This window comes from Triturus cristatus, chromosome 4_1 (assembly GCF_964204655.1).
Source record: "Triturus cristatus chromosome 4_1, aTriCri1.1, whole genome shotgun sequence".
Classification (NCBI taxonomy): Eukaryota; Metazoa; Chordata; class Amphibia; order Caudata; family Salamandridae; genus Triturus; species Triturus cristatus.
In genome coordinates this window covers 651523673-651547724 of record NC_140585.1, presented here as the reverse complement: position 1 = coordinate 651547724, position 24052 = coordinate 651523673, and the positions used below count along the sequence as shown (strand labels likewise).

Here is a 24052-nt window from a genome sequence, read left to right as displayed (position 1 = left end):
ACAACCCCTTAAAATGCAGGCAGAGAAATGTCACACCAACTACGAATGAAAACAAATTGCAAAAAAAGCAGGAAGGCAAAAGAAAAAAGTAAAATTGTCAAGAAGGTGCAGCGGAGGACAGGATGAAGGTTCAACAGTTTGAGCTATGTTTTGGCAGCTCCAGCCGGCTCCTGCATACAGCTGTTTCTGTATGCTCCCACCAGGCAGAAGTAATATGTGTTTCCCTGCCTGCAGGAACGCAGATAGGGAAACAGAAGTCTGGTTCTACCCAGCAGGAGCATTTTTAAAGCTCCCACCGAGTGACAGTAGCTATGACTTTATTGCTAAAATTACTGCGGTGGTAACCCCCCATTCCCCCCACCCCTGCCTCCTTATGTCTTTTTCACTTTTTGTTTTTAGTACTGCAGACTGAGTATCGAGTCCTGAGATGGCTGACGCCACATCGTTATTGATGTGGTGGCAGCCAATCAGATCTCTCCGTGAGAATTCTCGGCTTAGTGGATCCTCCTCGACGGGAAATATTACATTTTATTTTAGCATTAATTGCTCAATAACTACTGAATGGATTTACTCAAAATCACGAAATGCACTCATTGTGTCTAAAGTTCCTATGAAAAAATCAATTTGGAAAATGTATTTTGGGAACAATCCCCTTTTTCTCTGCCTCTGCTTGAAGATCACCCTGAAACCTTCTGAAGTGAAAACATTTTGGGAAGAGGGGGATTTTGTGAACATTCCTCGAATGGTGCCAAAATATAAGCAAACCAAAAAATGCATTTCCTATGGAAACATAATCCAAACTAACTACCCAGTGGCGACAGCCACTTCGTAATATATATAAAGTGGGTCTAGTGCTATGGAACAATGGATGGGTGGGAGATGGATAACACAAAATCAGAAAAATATTAACAAATAAGTTTTAGTAGACTTTCGTACATCAATAAGGAAATACATTCAACAAAGATTGAATAATAAACCGCATTTTGTAGGGTGTTGCAAAATACATTAGGTTATCAGATTTGCAGAATTTAAGTGGTTATAGGACCCCTTGTTATCAAGAAACGTATTTTGCAACATCTTTAAATAATTCAGATTTTAGAAAAAAAAATTCTAGACATGTAAAACAGATTTGGATGTACTATGGTTATAATAAATGTTACTTTAAAACTCTCCTTCCCCTCAGCAAAACAAAAAATATAACACACAAAGTTTGTTTAGTTATTTAATATGGAATGGAATTTGCAATTTATTGAAACTGTAGGTTATGCAATGCACTAAACCCTAAAAATAGCTGAACCAGCAGGTTGCCAAGGCTGTTTAAATTAAAATGAGTCAGAAGTCTTCTGATATTGACTCCTCTGAAGGTTTCAGTCAGGAGGAACCGTATGGGCTTCTACCCTTAGGGCCGTATTACAGAAAGTGCCCCGGGGGTGCAATGGGCCTTTGCACCTGCTTTGCTTGCCCTTGGAGCACTCTGGTATTACAGAAGCGACTACAGATGCCTGTGCAGCCCCTTCTGAAGTCCATATTCCGCTGATGCACATGCAGCACAACGCTATCAAAAGAGGGTCTTCCCTCATTAGCATGGGGGCGTGGATCCATGCAAATGAGGAAAACCCTTTGCCTGTGTGCCCATGCCGTAATACCGATGTGGGTGCAGAGGCAGACATGTCCTTAAAAGGCACACTGAAAATGCACCACAAAAAGGTGGCACACTGTCAGTGCGTTCCCTGAGGGAAGCCCTCTCAAGGGATGAAAGGGGGTCCCATTGGACCCCCCCATACATCCACATGCAGGCGTGTGCTGTCCCTCACTGCACCCCCCTGCAAGTGCATTTATAATACCTTTTGAATGCGCAGGTGGGTTACCATCTGCACAGAGAATCATGGAGCAGCTTTCAAACAGCTGCTTTTTAGTTCTCTTAAATGCGCTGCCCTTTGGGCAGCAAGAGTTCACGGCTACCCTGAGGGCAGCGCATTCTACATAATAGGGCTCACTTTCTCCGTTTGCACCCGGCGCACCTGTTTAAAGGTGCACTGTGGCAAAAACTGAGAAAGTCTGCCATTTCAGGAATACAGGCCCGAGAATACAGATCCCAAAGCATTATTGAACATGAATCTAACGAAGTAACTTCAAAATTATTTATTTATGAATGCAAAAAATGAAAGCACATTTACCTAAAGCTAGTGACATAATAAATAAGCTAACTGGTTTAATCAGCAAATGGCCCATTATGTAAGCATAATTACAGGGTTCGTTTGGAATACACAGCAAACAACTGAGTCACAGTGAAAGATTTGGATAGAGGAACCAAGGGATTTACAGAATCGTGTTGCTCCAAAAAGAAATGTGCACAGTAGGTAAGTAGCATAGAAAATGGAGGTGACATTCATTAGACAGTGGACTGGAATGGAAGAGATATATATTTTTAAACAGAAGAAAAAAGCAGAACAATGAAACATGTGAATGCAAATTTGCAACTTTCCAAAAAGCATGATATTTCTGAAGTGTGCAATAGTGTAAGATACTGATTAGGATACCGCATCTCCTTTTTTCAAGGCTCACTAAGAAAGTCTTATGGCTGGGCATAGGGTCATTACTGAAAGGGCTATTAGTTCAAGTAAATATAGTGTCTACACCTATTAGTCTACCAAAGAAACACATCATGAGGCTTCAGAAGATCCAAAAGCAAGCATCAGATTGGTACTAAAGGATCATAGAGCCTGACTGATGAAAGAAAACACTCAACTCAAATTTAAAAAACTAATCATAATCCATAAAACCATTATAGGATTTGTTCCAGACCACCTAAAATGTAGTCACACTTCGGGTCCATCTTATGATGCCCTAATTAGTCAGCACCATTGCCTATAGTCAAGAAAAGAGCATATTTCATGGGAATACATATTTGGGGTTTGCCGATTTGCAGATGTAGGAGCAACTCACAGTCATGCCCTCTCCATGGAGCTGTAACTGGTGAGGTACCAGCTGAAAATAGCGATAAAACTGTGTTAGGGCCTGATATTCTAATTCAATGTACAACAAAGCCTGTGTCACACAGCTTGGATTCCATAGTTTACCTACAAATCATTAAACAAGGCACAAGAAGAAATCTATGCATACTATGAATGGGAGGAAATGGCTCCAACAAGGAAGCAAACATAAAATCAGCCCAGTAGCTTTAGGTGCCCAAAACACTAAAGGTAAAGTAATTATTGCCATTATTGACAAAAAGTCTGTGCCAATCGGACATGGATCCTAGAATTGTCAGCTTTTCGGGGCAAGACTGGGCAGGAATTCTGGGGAGTGTTTAGACCAATTTCTAAAGGCATTATAGGGCATGCCCTTGAACATGGGTGTATAAGAAGGAGGAGATTATTTCAAATTCAGTAGCTGTAAATGTGAGTCTTCTGAAAAGGTGCACACAGACAGGAGTATTATTCCCCCAAACCATTATAAGGCACAAACACACCATTCTTTCGATTTCAAGGTTTTCATACTGCATCATGAAAGGATCAAGTTGGCGGGTACTTATATCCTTTTTAGCAAAACAAGGGTAAACCGATGTCGCACAAATCTGAAGCTTAATTATGAGCTTTAGAAGCCCTATGCTATAAGAGAACACCTGCAAGAATATCCCACAACCTGCAATTATGAAAGGTTTGCATTTTGTAGCAAGGTACCCTGGGATGGTCCTGAGAGCACTGCATAATGCTTTGAACAGGATCCAGGTTCCGAAGGAAATCAGCCAGTTCCTCTGGACACGTTTGTGGCAATCCCTCAAAGCTCTGGTTACCAAGCTGAATGCAGTGTTCTCTACTGAGTAAAGAGGCATCAAGGATAACTTGTTAAATCTCTTATGGAAGTGGCATAATCCACGAGCACCAGAACAAATACATGTACGAAGGCTTTCAAATAATTGATTGGGAAGTCAAGGTTCATTTTACATAGAAGAGGAGTAAGAGATTATATGGCTCAGACTACCATTTTTTTGAAAATCCTGGGGGTTCAGTAAGAAAACTTAAGGACTTAATATACAAGGAGAGTATAACTTGAATAGTACTGCAGGTAGGCTGCTTCTAGGCTGATGTGAGACTAGCTGATCTTCCTCTCAAAGAAATGAACCAACCAGCCCCCTGAATGTCATAACCATGGAGATGAAACTGCGATAAATGGGGTGGTTATTTTTAATATGGGGCTTCAATGTACATTCTTTTCTATTAGGTTTAAAATTAAAGAAAGATCGAATTAAAATACGTCAGGAGCAGTCCATTTGCATTTCATGTCATTTTAGTTCCAATTATATATTTTTTTTAAAACGAAAATGTTCCTTAAATCTGTCAAACAATTTTTGTAAAGCAATATTTTGCTTCATAAGAAGTGTTCAAAAAGCTCGCACATAGAAAGATGTGTTTGTGTCTACAAATAATAATGCAATTCCCATTCTAAGAAGGGAAGATGAAAACATCTCCTACCCTTCAAAGAGTGGAACCTGCACATACCATGTCCGAAGAGGATACAATTACCACAGTTTGTCTCTGTCAACTCGCTGAAACCCTAGAATCCCTTCCAATAGTCATACACCACCGTTCAGGATGATATGATCCCTCCCTTCTCAACCTGTTAACAGTAAGGGGGTCATTTTACGGTTCACGGACTACTTTATATGATCTCTCGCTGTGATAAAATGTTTTCCGTGGCGAGGCCTTTTCTTTTAGTTGAAACTTTTCTCTTTTCCTTGTTAACCTGTGAATGTGACCATGTTATTAAGGGATACAGAACCTGTTTAATCCTTGTGGTTCTAATGTACATAGTCGTAATACACATATTTAACAATACGTGAGCTGTTCAAATTGTTGAAGCTGACAACTGATGTCACATGATCCTTTTCCAAACAGCACTAGAGAGGAATTAGTCACCTGTCATCGGCCATATTCACCTTGCCCCATGAACACTACCACAGTACTTAAGTTACATAGAATGCAAACCCTTATGAATAAATACGTGCACTCAAAAGTAACTGCTTCAACATCAAATATATATATTTTCATTATGAACAATTCACATACACTATTGCATATGATTCACGTTTCCTGCGCAAAAGTATAAACACAGTCACAGTTTGTCTTTTTAATGAAACCCAGAATGTACAAGGAAATGTTTGCAAAGGGACTATACCTTCACGGTCCCAAACACTTCATGTTTTATGTGGCCACCTCCAAATTCTTTCTTCACAGTTGCTCTGGTTGCTGCGTAAAGCATTTTCTGACGGACCTAGCAATCAAAACAGTCTGAGATTATTATTAAATCTAGAATAGAAATGCATTGTTGAAACATTGGTAAAGTGAACTGGCATTTCATTCCGCTCATTAAAACAAGCCTGAGTCCTATGCTTTCAATTTCATGAAAGAGAGTAGTGTTAAAGAGCACTCTGTCACAGAGAAATTATGGAAATTTGCCATACTGTGAGGTCATGCACAAAAGAAACAAACAGGTTACTTACCTTCAGCAACAATCTTTCTGGTGGATACTCTATCTAACCACAAATTCCCAACCTTGCGAAAAATCCCCAGGCAACAGACTGGATTCTGAGACTTTCAGAACAGTTCTCCTGTGTTCTGCCATCATTACGGTCAGAAAGTGATGAGCAGAACCATATATAAACACCACCCATGCACACTGACATCAGTTGCTTCCTAGGCTTTCCCACCATTTAGATGCACACCCCATCAGCAAATTGATCCAGCCAGTGTGCAGATCTCTAGATTGGGATCTTTTTCGAATGAAAACAGTCCAGTTCATAGAATGGGGATGTTGAAAATGTGCCCTTTCTGCAGGGTCGCCCTGGATTTTCCCCCCACTTTTTTGCTGAACCCTATTTATGCTGGCAATATAACTCTGTGCACTTTACCCTTGCTAGGGTTAAAGTGCTTGTGCTCCTCCCTTTAACATGGTAACATTGGTATACACCTGATTGGTTAATTAAATTTGCCTACAGGACCTTGGTATATGGTACCAAGTGTACCCAGAGCATGTACATTTAATGCTACTAGTGAACTACAGTACTCATTGTGCCATCCACTGCAGTGACACTGTAAACTATGTCTGTAGGCCTAAGCGAGGTTGTACAGTTTTGAAACTACAAATTTAACTAATGGAAATATCCTCTTTTTTTAAACTTTTTTTTTTTGTCCACATCTCACCAATAAGCTTCTGCGGGTCTTATGAAGCCGATGTTACGATCTGAGGGCCTCCCGGCTTACCACACTCGCTTAGGTCGCCCGACCAGTCCCATTTGTGAGGGAGCTTGGTGTAATCATATGACAAGCTATATTAATCTTAGGTTACGACCCAAACTCATAAGGGGCTGCCAGATGTTTATCAGCTTGTCCCCTTCCCCTTCATAATCCAGGCGAGCCATAGCAAATGTGGCTTTAAGCCAGTCCTCTCTTTTTGGAGGTAGTGGGTCTTTCCACTTTTTACAGACCTCTCTCCGCGCAAGTAGTACCAGATATAATAGCAACCCTCTGTGAGACTGCGATGCTGTCTGACAAAATGAACCATCATCCCCCCAAAAAACTAGTGACAGATTAACATCAATATTGGCCGTAAAAATATCTTGGAGAGTGTCACCGATCTCCTTCCAGAAGATTTTTAATTCAGGGCACTCAAAAACGATGTGGAGGTCATTGGCTATAGGTGTCATACATCTTGGGCATTTTGGTGTTGGATTTGGAGCAAACTTGGCTATCTTTGCTGGGGTATAATAAAGCCTGTTGATAACACAAAAATGATTATTTTTTAGGCTAGCGGGTTTGATGTATTTATATAGTACTTTCAGTGAGGGCTCGAAAAGAGCATCTATTGAGGGTTCAAGGAAGGTTCGATTCCAGACCGTAGATAGAGATGGAATCTCCAGATCTTCTGCTTCTAGTAGATGGTTATACCACACTGATATCTCTTTCCTTATTGGATGTACAAGTTCACACAAACTTTCAATATCCCCATTCCCTCTTACTTCCTCTTTTTCTGCGTCAAACCATGATACCAGCTGTAGGTATTTGAATCTGGAAAATCCTGTGCCAATCCTAGCCCTCAGAAATTCCCAGGGATGGATCCCCTCTGAATCTACCAAGTCGGACCAGATAGTCATGCCCACTCTCTTGATGGGTACCGCCAGACTGTAGCAAGGTGTTCCGGGTGAGTCCCAAATAGGAGCTAGGTCTGATTAATAACCTATCCCCCATTTGAGTCTGGCTTTGTACCATATTTCCAAAGTTGCCCTCAGAACCTTCAGGCGTATTCGCTTGAAATATTTTGGAGCCCCAAACTTGTATAAGAAAGCCTCACCACCTCCTCCTTCTTCCGTTCTTGCCATTTCTCCCAACAACCTTCCCCAGGCTGACTCTTCTGGTTTCGTAAGTAGCATCCGGATGCCATTAAACTGAAATGCTACCGCATACCAACTAATATGAGGAAGAGCCAGCCCACTTTGTTGAGACTGCGTCTCAATTTCTTCCAGGCCAACCTGACCCCCTTGTCCCCCCAAATGAAACTCCTGATCTTACTCTGTACTCTACTAATACTCTTGTGTGGAAAGGCCAGAGGTATAGTAGAAAATAAATAAGAAAGCTTCGGGAGAATGACCATCTTTACTAAGTTGACTTTCCCATAGATGGTTAAGGAGAGGTTCCTCCAGCTACTAAAGAGGCGGTCTATTTCTTTGATGATTCTGTTAAGATTGATCTGGGGGATTTTTTCCAGGTCTTTAACAATATAAATACCTAAGTATCTTAACTCTGGTTTCTCCCCCCTCATTGATCTAGATTCCAGCACATCACTTCTGTCTTTGATGTATTGACTAAATACCCTGACAGGGACTCAAATCTTTCCAAAAGCACCTCCACATGGGGGATAACCACCTCAGGGTCATTTGTGTACAATATTAGGTTGTCCGCGTACAGATCCAACTTACACTATAAAGTTGGGACTTAAAAGGGGAAATTGATTCATCCAACCTAATGGCCTGTGCCAGTGGCTCAATATAGATATTAAATAAACGAGGCGAAATTGGGCAACCCTGCCGGGTCCCCCTCTGGATGTTAAAACTTGGGGTCAATAAACCATTCAGAAGAATCCGAGCAGAGGCTCCCTGATAACAATTCCTCAAAGTTTGGATAAAAATAGGGCCAAATCCCATTCCAGTACTTCCCAAAGGTACACCCAACAGACTCTGTCAAATGCCTTAGCCGCGTCCAAGGCAACTATGGCCAATGGATCAGATCTTTCAATGGCCAGGTCGATGTTACCTATTAACAGTTGCGTCTGTTCATGGATGTACCTTACTGCAACAAAGCCCTTCTGGTCAGTGTGAACCAACTTGGGGACCAATTTCGCCAATCTCCCTGCTAGAATACCCATAAAGGTCTTATAATCGGCATTCAGCAGAGAGATTGGACGGTATGACTCAGCTTTTAAGGGGTCCTTGCCTGGTTTTAAAATCAGAACGATTGTGGCCTCCTTCCAAGACTCGGGGACTTTGCCCACGAGGCAACAGACTGATTTAAAGGTAGTGCCCAATACAGGGATCAATTCCTCTGCTAGAAGTTTATAGACTTCATTTGGAAGCGAATCCAAGCCTGCAGCCTTTTTGTTCTTACATTTTTTGATTTGCTCAGATATCTCCTCCAATGTAATGAGGGCATCTAGATTGTTCCAGGGATGTTTTGACATTACAGTATCAAAGCCGGTTTAACATTTGGGGTGCACTTCAAAGGAGGAAGACAGGATGCCTAATCAATGTGTGTGTATCCACTGTCTGGATGCTGTAAACTCAGGGATGCTGTAAACTCAGGGTTGTTCTATTAGACTTCTGAAGTTATTGCGGCACACAGACTACCTCAAACTGGATTTTAGTGTTCGATGTGGGAGATAGTCATGATTACCACAGTATACTCCCCACCCCAACACACACACAGACCTCAGAGTCACGGTTCAGTGTGGCTGAAGATTTTGTCGATCTTAAAAATGCCCAAGATGTGTAAGGCTATCCCAGGAAACAACCTTTACCGCATGGGTTAGGGCATCCCCAGGGGTCATTCCCACCTACTATGTATTGCCAGGCATTTATGTGGTATCTAGTGGAAGAACAAAAGAGGACTGCACCTGCTGTCCATGACACAACAAGAGTCCTGAAGACTGGACCTGCTCTTCCTCGGATCTCCTGGACAAAGACTTAGACTCCAAGGGTCATAAGTCTGACCTTCTGTTAAAGCTACATAGATACAACAAGCTACAAGAGGCCTTTCCTGCAGCTCAGTGGGAACTGGACCGGGACTGGACTCTACTGTTGGCCTCATCCTATGAATCTCTAAGTGCCTTCCCTTAGGTTCAAGGAGGCTTTAGAAGTGTACACCTATTTTGGATTAGGACTTAAAGAACTAAAGTCAGAAGGTAAAATCTTTGACTAGGATGAACCTGGTCAGTGTATCCAACCCACCCTCCATCAAGATCAGTGTTAAATTGCACAAAGGTCCTGCTCTACTATGACCATTGACTAACATTGGCACTTTGTGCTTCCTGTCGCTATTTCTACTTAAAATTAAAAAAAAAATCATATCTCTGGTTCCCCTTATTGGATTCTTGTGCCTTATAGTTTATTATATCTTACTTCAATTTTCTAATTTGCTTTGGGATATTTATTGTTTTGCATTTTGACTTTATTAAAGTTTTGGTACTGCATAAATCCTTTACACATTGCCCTAAGATAAGCCTGTATGCTTTGCGCCACAGGTACCAGAGGTTTGATCTCAGAATCATTTAATGACTTTGAGGGTTCACCATGACAAGGACTGTGATTATTACTCGAGATGGTTACTTACCTTCCTCAATTAATAACCAAATATCTTACAGGGGAGGTGGGAGGGTCGGTGATTAATCTGCAGCTAGATAGGGTATACACCAGAAATATCCTACCGAAGGTAGGTAACTTGTTCTTCTGATGGATACTTCTAAGTGCAGATTCCTCACCTTATGAATAGATACCAATGCAATACCTCCTATGATGGTGGGTCTGTGAACTGTCTCAAAACAAAATGTCCCGTAGCACTGAGTAGGCAAAATGCCCATCTTGACAGACCTGAATGTCAAGACAGTAGTGCTTTGTGAATCGTGCACTGAAGCCCACATGGCTGCATGACACAGATCAGGACAGGCACTCTGCTTGCTATTGCAGTGGTAATGGATTTTGCCCTAGTGGAATGAGCCCACAAGCCTCCTGGGGTCTGCTTTTTTGCAAGTGATTAGCAGATCTTTATGCAGAGAACATTCATTGGGAGATAGTCCATGTTTGCACTTCTTTGATCCAACCCTTGAAAGAGCTGATCGTCCATTCACTAGTCTTTGGCACGATCGATAGAGAAATTGAATGCTCTTCTAGGGTCCAACCAATGGAGTCTCTCTTCTTCTTTTGAGGGGTAAGGCAGAGCAAGGTAGTGATAGTCTGGCCAACATGAAAAGAAGTAACCACTTTCCGTATAAATGAAGCTCAGGTTCTCAAAATCAACTTATCAGGGAAGAAAGTGGTACAAGGTAGATTTACACTGAGACTGAAATTGGCTCACACATCTAACAGATGTTATGGTGATGAAAAAGACTGTCTTTAGAATCAGAAGTCTCAAGAGAAAACTGTAAAATGGCTCAAAGGGGGTGCACATAAAAAATGTGAGGACTACGTTCAAGTCCCACTAGTGCATCATGAATGATTTCAGTTGAGACAAATATTGCAAACCTTTCAAAAACCTCATCAAATCAGGTTATTGGAATAACAAAGGCTGATCCGGCAACCGCAAGATGGTCGAAAGAGCACATAGTTGTACTTGACAGTACCTAAGGCAAGGCTTTGCCGGGCTAGGGGCAAAACAAACAATACAAATTTAGACAACTTTGGATTAACCTTCGGCGCTCAATCTCGAAGCACAGAAATGCAAAGTGTTCAATCTAAGTGCAACTCCCTGCCGTGCTGCTGAGACAGAATATCCTCCCAAAGTGGCAGCTTGATCAGAGGAACAAATGCTCATGACTAGGAATTCCGGGTATCACACTTTCCTGGCCCAATCTGGAGCCATCAAGATGAATTGGGCCCGGTCGTTCTTGATCTTCTTCAATAATTGGAGCAGGAGAGGCAGTGAGGAAAGTTATAGTGGAATCCCAAGCTCCACTGTAGAAGGAAGGCATCTGCGAATAAGAGCTGCTTTAGAAACCCCAGCGCACTGAAGTGCTCACATTGCGCGTTATTGGCGGTGGTGAAAAGATTGAGCCATGGCTCTACCTATTGCTGCTAATCTGAGTGTCCACCTCAAGGTGCAACTGCTCTGAGTGATCCTCTAAGAGCCTGCAGCTGAGTTTGTCGCACCGGTGTTTAAAAATCCCACCAAGCGGTTCACCACCATAGAAATCCCTTGGCGGTCCAGCTACTTACAGGAGCACAAGGCTGCTTGGCACAGGAGCCAGGACCCCACACCGCCCACTGCTTGTTGCAGTACCACATGGAAGGTGGTGTTATCTGTGAGCATCTACACTAGTCTTCCTTTGAAGGTGGACAGGAAGGCTTAAAAAGCCAAGTGAATATCCCTCAACTCCAACAGATTGATGTGGAGTCAAATGTCCATCGGAGATCAGAAGCCTCTGATCTCCACTTTGCCCAGATGCTCTCCCCAACCCAGCAGTGATGCACCTGTAACTAACATCAGTTCTGCATGGGGTAAAGTGAGGGGCCAGCCACAGACCCAGTCACAGTCCAGAATGCTAGCACTGCAGATCTTTTGCAATCTCATTCAAAATCTGGATACAATCAAACAAATTTCCCTGCCCACTAGGATTTCAGGTCCCACTGTAGAGCCTGCATGTGCAACCTGGCATTTGTCACAAACACGAAACATTGGAAAAATCGCCTGAATGTTGTGGACTCTGTTCTGGAGGAAAGGTACAAAACCTTACAGTATCGAGAATAGCTCAGATGAAAGAGCGTCTGGGAAAGAGTGAGATCTGACTTCAGCTCGTTGATAGTGAACTCCAACGATGTTAGTAGGTTTGCTGTTATTTGGAGGAGATTGATGGCTGCTTGGTGCAAGCCCACCATTAACAGCCAATAGAGGAAAGGAAAACTGGTACCCCCGACCTCCACAGAAGTGTTGCAACCACAGCCATCACTTTTGCAAACACTCCGATGGGAACTGGTGAAGCCAAATGGGAGCACTGCACAGTGAAAATGCTCCTGGCCCACTGTGAGCCGCAGGTCGCATCTGTTGGGCTGCAGAGGGTGCATGAAAATAAGAGTCCTGCCAGTCCAATGCCACTACCCAGTCTCCAAGATCTAGGGCAGACAGGACATGGGCTAACTTGAGCATCTTGAATTTGCCTTTCTGAAAGAAGGCATTTAGAGGACGAAAATCTAAAATAGGTCAAATACTGAAGTTCCTATGTCCGAGGCCAGAACCCTGTCTATGGGCCCTTTAGCCAAAAGACGGACAGATTGTTTTCCATAAGCCGCTCCAAGAGCGGTGGAAGGTATGGTGGGGTAGAAAGGAATGGAAGGACATAACTGAACCTACAATTTGTAGGACCTACTTGTCTGGCGCGATTGCCTGCCACTCTAGGAGGAGACATCAGATCCTGCCTCTGAAAGGGTGGCTGTGTGCCAGCTAGGGTACACTAAAGCGGTTTTGTGGTTGCAGCTGATGGAGGGCCGGGGGACTGAACCACACATCCATCGTCCCTGCTGTCCTTATTGTCTCCGGACCATGAAAGGACTAAAACTTCTGTTGCGTCGGAGGAGGGATCAGTCATTGACGAATGGGAAAATGCCTGTCGTAGCCACAGCAAGATTGAAATCATTGGTGGAATAGCCTTGTGCGAGTAGAAAGGCACAATAAACATGCGGTGACTGCTGTTCTTAAAGCGCTCCAAGGCTGAGTGTGCTTTATCACCAAAAAGGTGAGATCCAATAAAAGACATATCTATTAAATGGTGTCTGGATGCTCCTGAAGAAGCCTTGTGAACCTCATTCAGGCAAGGTTCTAGAAAGCCACACTAGCATCCTTGGCACATCCCAGATAATCAGAGAAGTCCATTCCTGAGTGTTTCACAAATGTTGCCACATCGCAGCCATGGTAAGGAAGGCATTGGAGTTGACCCGGCTGGTGGACGCCTGTACCACAAGGCTCTCTGGAGTGGGATGTTGTATTAGGAAGACAGGGTCACCAGGTGCACAACGATAGTGACAGGGAACTCGTCTATTAACAGGTGGCTCTGAATAGGGCTTAACCCCGGTGCCTAGAAGGCTGACAAAAAGTGCCTTGTTAAAGGGCAACAGTGGCTCAATTGGAGCCTGCTCAAGCTGTAGAACATCTTTTAATATGCTAGATTTCATTTCCATGGTTGGTAATTGCAAACCTAACACCTCAACTGTCCTTCGCATCGCTACAGTGAAGTAGGCGCTTTCCTCTGTAGCAGGACCTTAGGGAGACACTAGGCCAGTATCAGGGGATCCCTTCATACTCAGGGGAGTCTCAAGCCCACTGGCACCCTGAACCTCAGTTGTCTTCCTCATATTAGGGAACATAATCATTCCCATCATCACAGTTATTGTTTTCGGTGTCTGAGCCAAAAAAGATTTTGTATAGTCTGGGCCCTACAATGTGGTAAGGGAAATGTATCAGAATCAGGGGGTTACCAAGCACTTGCACCATGTGCACGCTGGTAGGGGTCCGGTGCAACATTGGTCAGTGTGCCCACAGATTCAAATCAGACTTGGATAGCACTATATGTTCTATATCGTCATCCGGCATTGACTGTATTAGCATTGAAAGTATAAACAAGCATTGGCATATCCAATAGGTCTCGCCTTCGGAACTGTGTAAGTGTTTAGCCAGAGCTACCTGGCTGTAGAGGGAGTGGGCGGGGAGGGATCGCCGGAGGTCTGAGAAATGGGGGTCACGGATATAGGGAGAGCCCAACAAAGAGTGTGGGTGTTAGGCAGGATGAGAGGTGGCCTAGTGAAACATTGACAAGATGCCTTTTATCCGAACTCTGCTGCCACAGCCTCTCGCCCCCTCCTCTTAAATTCCATGTGGGCAACAGAGGAATTATACACAAAAACAGAAAAATTGCTTTTATCGACATTAAGCGTAAACATTTCTAGCTAGGGCCTCCCTTCCGCTCGGGTATTAGTTACAGGAGAAAGGCGCATGAGTTCCCTCCCCTTCCTCAGGTTATGGGGACACCACACTGGTTGCGACTGGATGACTCCATGTCACCGTTACACAACTTTTCCAGTTCTCGGTTTTCATTTACCATATCGGGGATGCTGAGAGTTGTAGTACTACTTTTTGAAAAACAAAATTTTTTAGCCCACTTGACCAATACACAAACAAATAAAATAATATTTAAAAGCAAAGTCCAGGAATGGAAATGTGGTGTCCCAATGAGGTGGAGCCATGTGTCTCTCTCCAAGGTCGGGGCTTTAAGTGAAAACTCAGAGTATAAGGGTTTACTATCCTTATACCGTGGGAGAGGGCTCTCCGGGCCCGCAACAGGTAGTGCCCCAGGCTGCTGAAATGCCTCTTCGAGGAGGTGGAGTGCACGCGGGAATCCAGGGTGGGTGGCTATTTCTCCTTCAAGGTGGGAAACAATGCCGCCTCAGCCACAGGGCTGGGAAATATTTGTGTCCAGCAGGGAGGAGGTTAATTCACATCAGGCCCGTAATTGGCAAGGTAAATGAAGTCTCAATAAATTGAAGGGGGTACAAAGTGCTGTACATTTCCTCAAGACTGTGTTTGCATGAAAGGCAGTAGGGACTTGCTTGAGTGAAAAGGGGCGGGCGTTTCAAATTAATTAATCTAAAGATATAAGACTTCATTAGATAAGTGTGTAAAAAAAAAAAATACAAGCTCAGAAGAACGCGCAAGTGGGGGTGGGGTGAATGCCGCCGGAGCTACACTTTAGTGTATTCTGCTAAAAGCCACAGTTACCACTCTAAAGCATTGGTTTCCTAAAAAATATCAAAGTCAGGATAGGACAAATGAAACAAGTCAACAACATGAGACCTATTGCATTGCAAAATCCAGAAGAAATTAATGTGAACACATTAGAAAAAAACGTTTATTCGTAAACTGTGATCAAAACGTTTTGTTTTAGATTTTAGCATTGTCTCGAACAGAAAACGTGGTGCAGTGTATACATATGTACATTGTTAAACTTAAAGGGAAATAATGATAAAACTAGAGAATAAGAAGGGCCTACACACGTTAAGCGTATTAAAAAGCCACAGACCGACAAACTCTCAATTGAACACGTATTATAAGTGCTTTTTTTTTTAACCCTTGATGCAGTTGAACATCTTATCAGAAATAACAAAATAATAATACACCTGAGGATTACATCAGCGTCAAATTGCATTAGAAAAGCTAAGCTTCTAAGGGCCTGCATTCTTTTTATAATAATATCCTGCATAACAGGCCAAACAAACGTCATAACCTGAACAGCAAACACTGCTATTTCGAGCATAGTGCTTCAGTTGCCAATGTTTCTAAAAAGCACATTTTTAAAAAACTAACCAACCTCTGGTTAACGCATGATGATTCCAAGATGAAACAAAATACATGTTGTGTGGAGACCCACCAAAAACTACATAATTCTGCTTGACAGACACGGTTGGTGATAAACGGCTTATTCAAAGGGCATTGTAGCTCTTATTTCCTAACCACAACCCACTTAAATAGAAATAGCGGAGCATACGGGGTGTGACTTAGCCAGTCCCATTTCTTCAGATGTCCTGTTGGGGTCTTTCAAGCCTTATTCTCAAGCTCAGCGAAATGAACTGCTGAATGAAGGAAGCGCTCCAAGTAACGCCACGGAACAGTATTCGCAATGTTGTTAACTTACCTACACCTCAGACAAGCGTTCCAACAGTAACAAGCATGAGTCCTGGGGTCATTCATTAACCCGAGTTTCCCCTAAGGTGCTGCCACCAGGGCCAGTCAAATTCATTATTTCATTTTTCCCCCTGTAGTATATATGCATGCAAATCGGTGAAGGGACAATAGACCGAGATTTATAATCTCGCCCATTTTATGATTTTGCCCATTATGAGCACCGGAATTTGGTGGAGATGTGCAGGCTTTAACTTTATTAATACCGGCTGCGAAACAATTATTTCTGCATCAGAAATACAGAGCTCAGCTGCCTACCGCTGCAAATGGTTTCTTCACTATTACACAGCAGAAGGTGAAAACGCGGGCAGTGCCAGTTATCACTTTGCAACAGGAGTCTTTCAGGGGCGAATGCGGCCGGAGGTAAGGACGGTGACCGTTAAGGAACATATCAAACAAGAGTGAGGCTCACCCCAAACACAGACACGCGCGCGCACACAGTCTCTCACATATGCAAACCAATAAGCAATAGACACAAACACGCAAAGACACACAAAACACACACACACAGAAACCTATAAGCATCAGACACAAACACGAACACACAAAGACACACTATACAGAAATGCAACTAATTAAAAAAGTGTGATTAATTAACAACATGTGAACTTACAAAGTGCAGGAGGATTTGTGCCATGGCGGAGCGTTGGAGACCTCTGGGGGCAGAGGGAGGAGGTCGGGCAGAGAAGCAAATGCTGCGGAGGAGGAGTGAGTATTGAAGAGGCGTTGCCGCCTCATTAAGGGGAAGGTTGTGTTTGTGCCGAGTGGGAGGATCTTAATGCGAAGCAGGAGGGGGAAAGCAAACAGAACTTTAACAAGGGATTCAAAGTGAAAACGCCGCTGTGCGCGCACATGCTGTGTTGGAGATGAGAGGGTTGTGCAAACTACATGCGAGCTGCGTGGTGCGCGCGTGTGAAATTTGACACGAAAGAGAAAAGTTCAACATGTCACCAACATGCGAGCTGCGTAGTGCGCGCGCGCGCTCGTGGGACATCTGACACATAACAGATGTCACACCGCGCGCCGCGGCTCGTAACGGCAAGCCGTACGCCGTGGGCGGATACATTTCTTGGGAAAGGTGGGACATGCACCCACCTTTGCCCAATTGCGTGCTGTCTTCGCACGCAAAGGCCAATAGGAAAAATGCAACAAAAAAAACACACACATGAAAAGTACTGAGTGATTCCAAAAGGTCGTTTTCCTAGAGCAGTGCATGGGCGCTGCGCTAGGCTAGACCTAAAAATAAGTGACTGATGGAATGCTTGAATTAATCTAAGCCACTGATAATTACTCTGGACCGCATCCAAATACATTGTTATTTTGCACACCATCTCACTTTAGTTTGGACCCAGCCATATGCAAATCAGTCTTGAACCTGCTACAGTCAGAACAGTCCAGCCCGAACTGAACTTGAAACCGATGGGAAAATTCGGTTTTTATTGTTGGGTGATTTGTTATGCACCACACCTCACAGTTTTCTCTAATTAATGCTTTCTGTTCAGCCAACATAATGAAACTGAGCTAGAGTTACTTCCTGTATAAAACTAAACTCATCACCAGGGACAAAGTAACTTCAGTCTTGTACCTTCCATCTTGAAGTGAACTGTTGTGGATCTCTCAATATAGTGTTGGAAAAGTAAAAGCACGTTTCTGTGAGGACTCTAGGGTTTCACCTGGTAGCTCTGGCATAAACGGCGTGCTTCCCTCAGAGAAAATACATGTGGAATATGAAAAGCCACAACAAACACAACATTAATGTACGCAATACAATTCTCAATCCAATTGATTAAAAAATAAAACATTTTAATGATTACAATCTTCAAGCAAATCTGATTCATATAATAGAATAGATCCATTCAACAAGTTTTAAGGTTTCTGTGCCTTTAAAGCACTTCCAGATGTAGAAATTCCAGTACAACAGTGCATTGGTTGTGATCTTAAAATAAAAGCCACTAGAGGCACCAGTTCATTCAATTTTAGCACTGATACCAATCTAAGCTATTTAGAGAAAACATTTCAAAGTAGTTTCATTTCAAGAAAATGGCTTCTGATTTACGCACTTGCAAGTGCCCTTGTTTCAAAACACACTGTTGAATCTAAGTGTGAGGGGAGTCATTTTTAGGGCTCAAAAGTAACCACCCAGTCTCCTGCACCCCCTTTGTCCCTCAAACATACTTCAGTCCCATGATGATTCTTAGAACACAGACAATGGTTTCAATGGGAGGCAGACTCCTCAAACACTCACTTGAGGGAGATCACAGACACTGGTCTTGATGGTTTTCTCCAAGGTATCACTGAGCTCTGTGTTCCTGGTTTCCTCTTACTTCCTCCTATCTAGCAGTGGCTCTCCTGGACAAGTCCTCTAACCCTTAGTTCTGCAGATTCAGATCAAGCAGGATCTTACTCCGGTCTTCAGGTGACAGGAGAATGCCATCTGCAGTCTCTTCTGTTTTCCTCAAGCTCAGCAGCATTCGTATATCAAGTGGGTGGACAGCCTACTTCACAGCAGTAATCCAATAGTGGGTGGAGCTGCATCTAGAGCCTATAATTATGAATTTTTTGTGCTCCCCACATCACTCGTTTTGAGTACTTTAGTTGCATTAGGGTCAAAACGGTCTCAGAAAGGTGTAAGGCAGCCTCCAATATTCAGTTCTCTGGACTCGTAAGCTCATTTGGCCCATTCCTATTTTATTCAATCCATCAGGAGTTTATAGAGCACACTACTCACTCGTGAGGGTCTCAAGGTGCTGAGGGGAAGGGGGTGGGGATTTCGGGCAGCTCCGTGGTCATCCGAAGAGCCAGGTCTTGAGGTTCTTTCTGAATAGGTGCAGTGTCGGGCTTCGTCTGATGTTGAGAGGGAGTTTGTTCCAGGTCTTGGCCGCAATGTAGGAGAAGGATCTGCTACCCGTTCTGGCCCTGTGGATGCGGGGGACCGTTGCTAGGGCTAGGTCAGTGGGGCGGATGTTTCTCTTGGGGACATGGAAGGAGATTCTTTCGTTGAGGTATTGGCGTCCGGTGTTATGAAGGGCTTTGTAGGTGTGTGTGAGCAGCTTGAAGGTTATTCTTTTTTAGACGGGGATCCAGTGGAGGTCGCAGAGGTGCAGGGTGATGTGGTCTTGTCGTGGGATGCTGAGGACGAGTCGGACTGCGGCATTCTGGACAGTCTGGAGTTTGCTAAGGAGTTTTTTGTTGATTCCAGTGTAGAGCACGTTTCCGTAGTCCAGTCTGCTGGTGATGAGTGTGTAGGTGACGGTCTTCCTGGAGTCAGGGGGGTCCAAATGAAGGTGTTGAAGCATGTGGAGGACACGGTGTTGATCTGGCGGTTCATGGTGAGTGAGGAGTTGAGTATGATACCGAGGTTGCGGGCGTGATCCGTAGGGGTGGGTGGCTTTACGAGGGCGGGGGGTCACCAGGTTTGTCCCATGCAGAGGGGGTGGACCCGAGGATGAGTACTTCCGTTTTCTCAGAGTTGAGCTTCAGGCAGCTGCTGCTCATCCAGGATGAAACGTCCTGCATTCCTTCTTGGAAACTGCCTGGTGATGTCGGGTTCCTTGGTGAGGGAGAGGATGAGCTGGGTGTTGTCGGCGTATGATACTATGTTGAGTCCGTGTTTTCTGTTGAGTCTGTGTTCAGTGGGCACCCTTTCTACTTCTAATAGAATTCCATTCCAGATGGCCACTCCATTCATTTTACCTCCCTGGGTGCAAAGTGTCATGGTTGCTGGAGAAGGGAAAGGCCTGCAATAACCATTTTTCCATTTGGTTTGGTCTCTAGCATGAGTGGAGAGCCAGCTTGTCTTCAGGCAGCGAATGATCTCTGTGCCCTTTTCCCCTTCTCTCTTTACTGGACCATTAGCTTTCAAGGAGAGCCCTTTTGTGGCTGCAATTCAAAGCCTTGGAAGCCCAAGCTTCAACTTCATCCAACGTCAAGGGAACTAGCTACACAAGCTGCAAGAGGTTCATGGGAAACTTGAAATTACTGGTGAATTCCCAGTTCACGGAGGCAGAAATAAACAAACACTTGAGAAATACTATTTGCGACCTTGGAGGTAGAAAATTAGCTTTCACCATGGATTACAATTGTACTGTGTGATAAAATGTTGCGACAATGAAATTTGTATCTAGTCATTAGATCGAGGTAAAAAAAAAAGTGTTATTTAAAAGACATTAACAACTTCGTCAAGGACTACCTGAGACTAGTAAGGCATTTTGGGTGCATTCATGCACGTTTAACACCACTCATGTTCCTCTTCTGAAAAGTATGCACCTGGGCCTTGTGGGTTTAAGGCACCCTACCCTATACAGGTGACTTATCTAATGCTAGATAAAGGCTTAAATATATAAAACATTATTTTGCATAAGAGCACTGAAGCTTGACTGTTTGATATTACAGGCCGATGTAACAGACAGTGACTACAATACAGGACATTCGAGAACATTTCGAGTGCTTTGTCAGCGGCTGATAGTTCACACGACTAATCTTTGCACTTGGCTTCTACGCAATTTTCTTCACCTTTTCCAGTTTGACTTTTTGTAGAGGACTTCTTTACTTGAGGTGTCTGAGCCTCCTTACACATGACTTCATACCAGAGATATATATTCACCTCGATAAAGTCAATATTGACGAAACACAAGTTCGTGGTCTGCAATAGTGTAACAGAGTACCGGGACATCATGCCAGCTGATTCACATAAAAACAAAATATTTAGCTTTGTTTTACACTATAACTGACATTCGGGACTTCCTTCTTGTTCTCAATGTTTATACAACTCACATTGTTGGCATTAGTGCAGCTTGATAGCCCTTGTAGAAGGTTTTTAAAAGCCCACATAGGGGTGGGTTAAAGCCACACTGCAACCCACATTGACAATTCAACATTTACGCTACCTGTGTGTGATTTGTGTACTTGTACTGTAGACTCATGGAAAAAACGTATATGCCAACGGGTGTTTGAAAGTTATATGTCGTGATTTGGAAGGGAGGGGAGGGGCGGGGGGCAAATGCAACAAAAGAGGTCAAGCATGCTGTCACTGCCCCGAGGTCCAACAATACCAGAAATGTATGTCCACACAAAATCAAAACATTCTGGTAGACCATGGTAAAAAGATTATTCGTAACTCACAATCAAACATGTTTAATTTTGTTGCATTGAGTCACAAGTCAAATCAAGCCAGTGACCTCTCTATCCTGTACTCTGACAGGTTTTCCACCATCATCTGAAAGCTTCATTGTCCATTCTGCTCTCCCACCCACGATTTCTCACGGGCATTTCCTCAAATTAAACCAAACACTGGAAGAGCCAATGATTTTGAAATCCTGAATTTGGTGGTAATTTGTGTTTTCTTATGAAAACCCATTATTACTCCAACTTTGTTTAGGCAATATGCCAATGGTTGAATACACTTTCATGCTAAATCTGTGTTTCATGCACCTCTTACTAGAAAGTTGGCCAAATGCATTTATATTTTGACAAATACAATGGAACAAGAGGATATAATCAGAGATACTTTTTACTAGCTCTACTTTCCAGATGCAGCCTGCATAGAATCCCCATGACATTTATGTCCCTGCACCTGTTCCTCAAACTTTATTTCGGCTTGTAAGTATCTAACGTTGCAGGTGATACTGCTTCCAATGTTGGCATCACACAAATTGTGTTATATAGGTATGGCTACCCAAAGCATGAACTGTGCATGCATTATTTTGTTGTTTCTTGCATTTTGGATTGTTATTAGAATATCTCTGAATTTGTATTAGGGATTGTGTTGTTTTTCAAGATAAGTTACAAATGCCATTGGTGAAGACTAATTTCTCTCCTTTGAAGCATTCTTGAGAGTTTTGGCAGATGGCCCCACCCAGAATCCTTTCTATTGCTTCGCTATGCTCAAATTTCGATTTCAATATGATTGGAGAGATCACTGGGGAGATTCCCACTCAGAGCTGCAAGGGAGCATACAAAACACTCTATGTACATCCCAACACACATATAAAAAGCATGAATATTATATAATTATTAGATGGCCTGCAAAGGGCTGCTGTCTTTGAGCACCTATGTATTAACAGCACACCACTCACTGTTGATTAGATCATTAAAAGTTCAGAACTTGTCCCCCTCAGGCCATGCCACTTAGTAGCATACCTCCTTCAAAACTCTAGTCCGCTACTCATGCTTACCATAAGGTACTCACTTTTTGCATACCTCCTCCTGTTTTTTTGCTGAATTCGTTTTTGCTGGCCTTAGGACTCTGTATACTTTACCAATGCTAACCAGTGCAAACGTGTTTGTGCTCTCTCCTTTAAACATGGTAACATTGGCTTATACCCAACAGGCACATTTAATTTACTTCTGACTCTCTAGTACAGTGGCACTACGTGTGCCCAGGGCCTGTACATTAAATGTGACTAGTGGGCCTGCAGCACTGATTGTGGCACCCACTTAAGTAGCCCTTTAACCGTGTTTCAGGCATGCCATTGCAGAGCCTATGTGTGCAGTTCTGAACTGCCATTTCGATCAGGCAAAATAAACCTTTTGCCAGGCCCAAACCTTCCATTTTAATACATACAAGTCACTCTTAAGAAAGGCCCTGGACAGCCTAGAGGGCAGGGTGCAATGTATTTAAAAAAGTAGGACATGTAGTTACATGTCCTGGTAGTGAAAAACTCTAAATTCGTTTTTTTACCACGGCAAGGCCTATCTAGACCATAGATAACATTTGAGTTGCTTATTACATTTTAAAAGTGTAATTTCAAATTGGGAAGAGATAAACAATTCATGTTTGGTGTCTCTGTAATTCTAATTTATAAACCTAACTTATGATGAAGTCAAATTTTAAATTACAAATCGGAAAATTGCACTTTTAGAAAGTTGACATTTTCTTGCCTTAGCTATTGGGTGCCTGCAGCCGGTCTCTGATCAAATGGCTGGGTGTAGTTGGCAATTGGGCTTTGTGTATTCCTCCTAGACAGCCACACACAATGGAAGCTTTGGTGTGACTAGATAGGCCAACACTGGCAGAGATGGGAGAGAAAAGCTGGACACAATCTCACTTACACCTGAATAGGCTGTGTTCTGTTTCCACACAAAGGGCTGAACAACCCTGCATTGTCACTCCAACTAGCTTGGAGCCAGGGCAGGGAAACCAGGGAATTCCTTGCAATTCAAAGCCACTGTCTAAAAACATATCCCACCATCCAGAACTAGGGAACCAGATTATAAAAGATGGAAATCAGACACCACCACTTCAATACTCTTCTGGACCTGTGGATACTCTGCCAGGAAGAAGAACTGTTGTGCTGTCACAAGGACAGAGACTATGCTAGACTGAGGCTCCGAAGGAACTGTTGCCTGCTGTGCTGACCTGCTACCTGCTGCCCTCTCTCCTGGGTAAGAAGGAAGGACCTGCATCCTTTAAACCTAGAGTGACTCCAAGGGCTAGTTGTCTGGCCTCGTGATCAGAACCCTCTGGGACATAAGAGGCTTCCAACAGCCTTGAACCCAGCACCTGGACTGTGCTATCTGTAAGTCCTGCCTTCCCAAGTGATGCCACCCTGGAACCTTGGGGCATGAAGGTGCTGCTGTCAAGCCCTGCTGTGATCCTCATCAGAACCAATTCGAAGCCCCACAAAACCTCGATACACAGCTGACAGCTCATTGAAACCAACACAAAGCGACACCAAGCCCTGCAAAGCCTCGCCGCACAGCTCCCTGAGATTGACTCAAAGCGATGCCAAAGCCTCATTGCACAGCTTCTTGGAACCAAAGTCGGACGATACGAAGCCTCGTAAAGCAACGCTGCGCAGACAGCACGCCAGGATTTAAGGTACTGTGTTCCGCGGTCCCAAGTGGGTCTCAGTAGCTGACCCACGCTCTATCATGGTTGGCCTGAATTTTTTACTTTGTCCCGGTCCGTCGCGACCAGATAACCAGTTGCCGCTTTGTGCTTTTATGCACTATTTTCACTGGAATCTTTCAAATTGCATATCTCTGGTTCTACTGATTGGATTTTCTTGACGTTTTGGTCTTCTTTTATTTATTAGATTGTGCTCTATGTTTTTAACTTGGTG

At 43.5% G+C, this 24052-nt stretch overlaps 1 protein-coding gene across 2 annotated transcripts in view; it reads right to left on the bottom strand.

Annotated features, from left to right (window-relative positions):
- Positions 1-24052, bottom strand: part of TWF1 (twinfilin actin binding protein 1) — a 240397-nt gene that overhangs the window by 121196 nt on the left and 95149 nt on the right. For both annotated transcript variants that reach the window (XM_085653045.1, XM_085653046.1), the window contains exon 4: positions 5179-5274. In XM_085653045.1, the coding sequence (XP_085509171.1) occupies positions 5179-5274 (96 nt within the window). The remainder of the gene's footprint in view (positions 1-5178; positions 5275-24052) is intronic.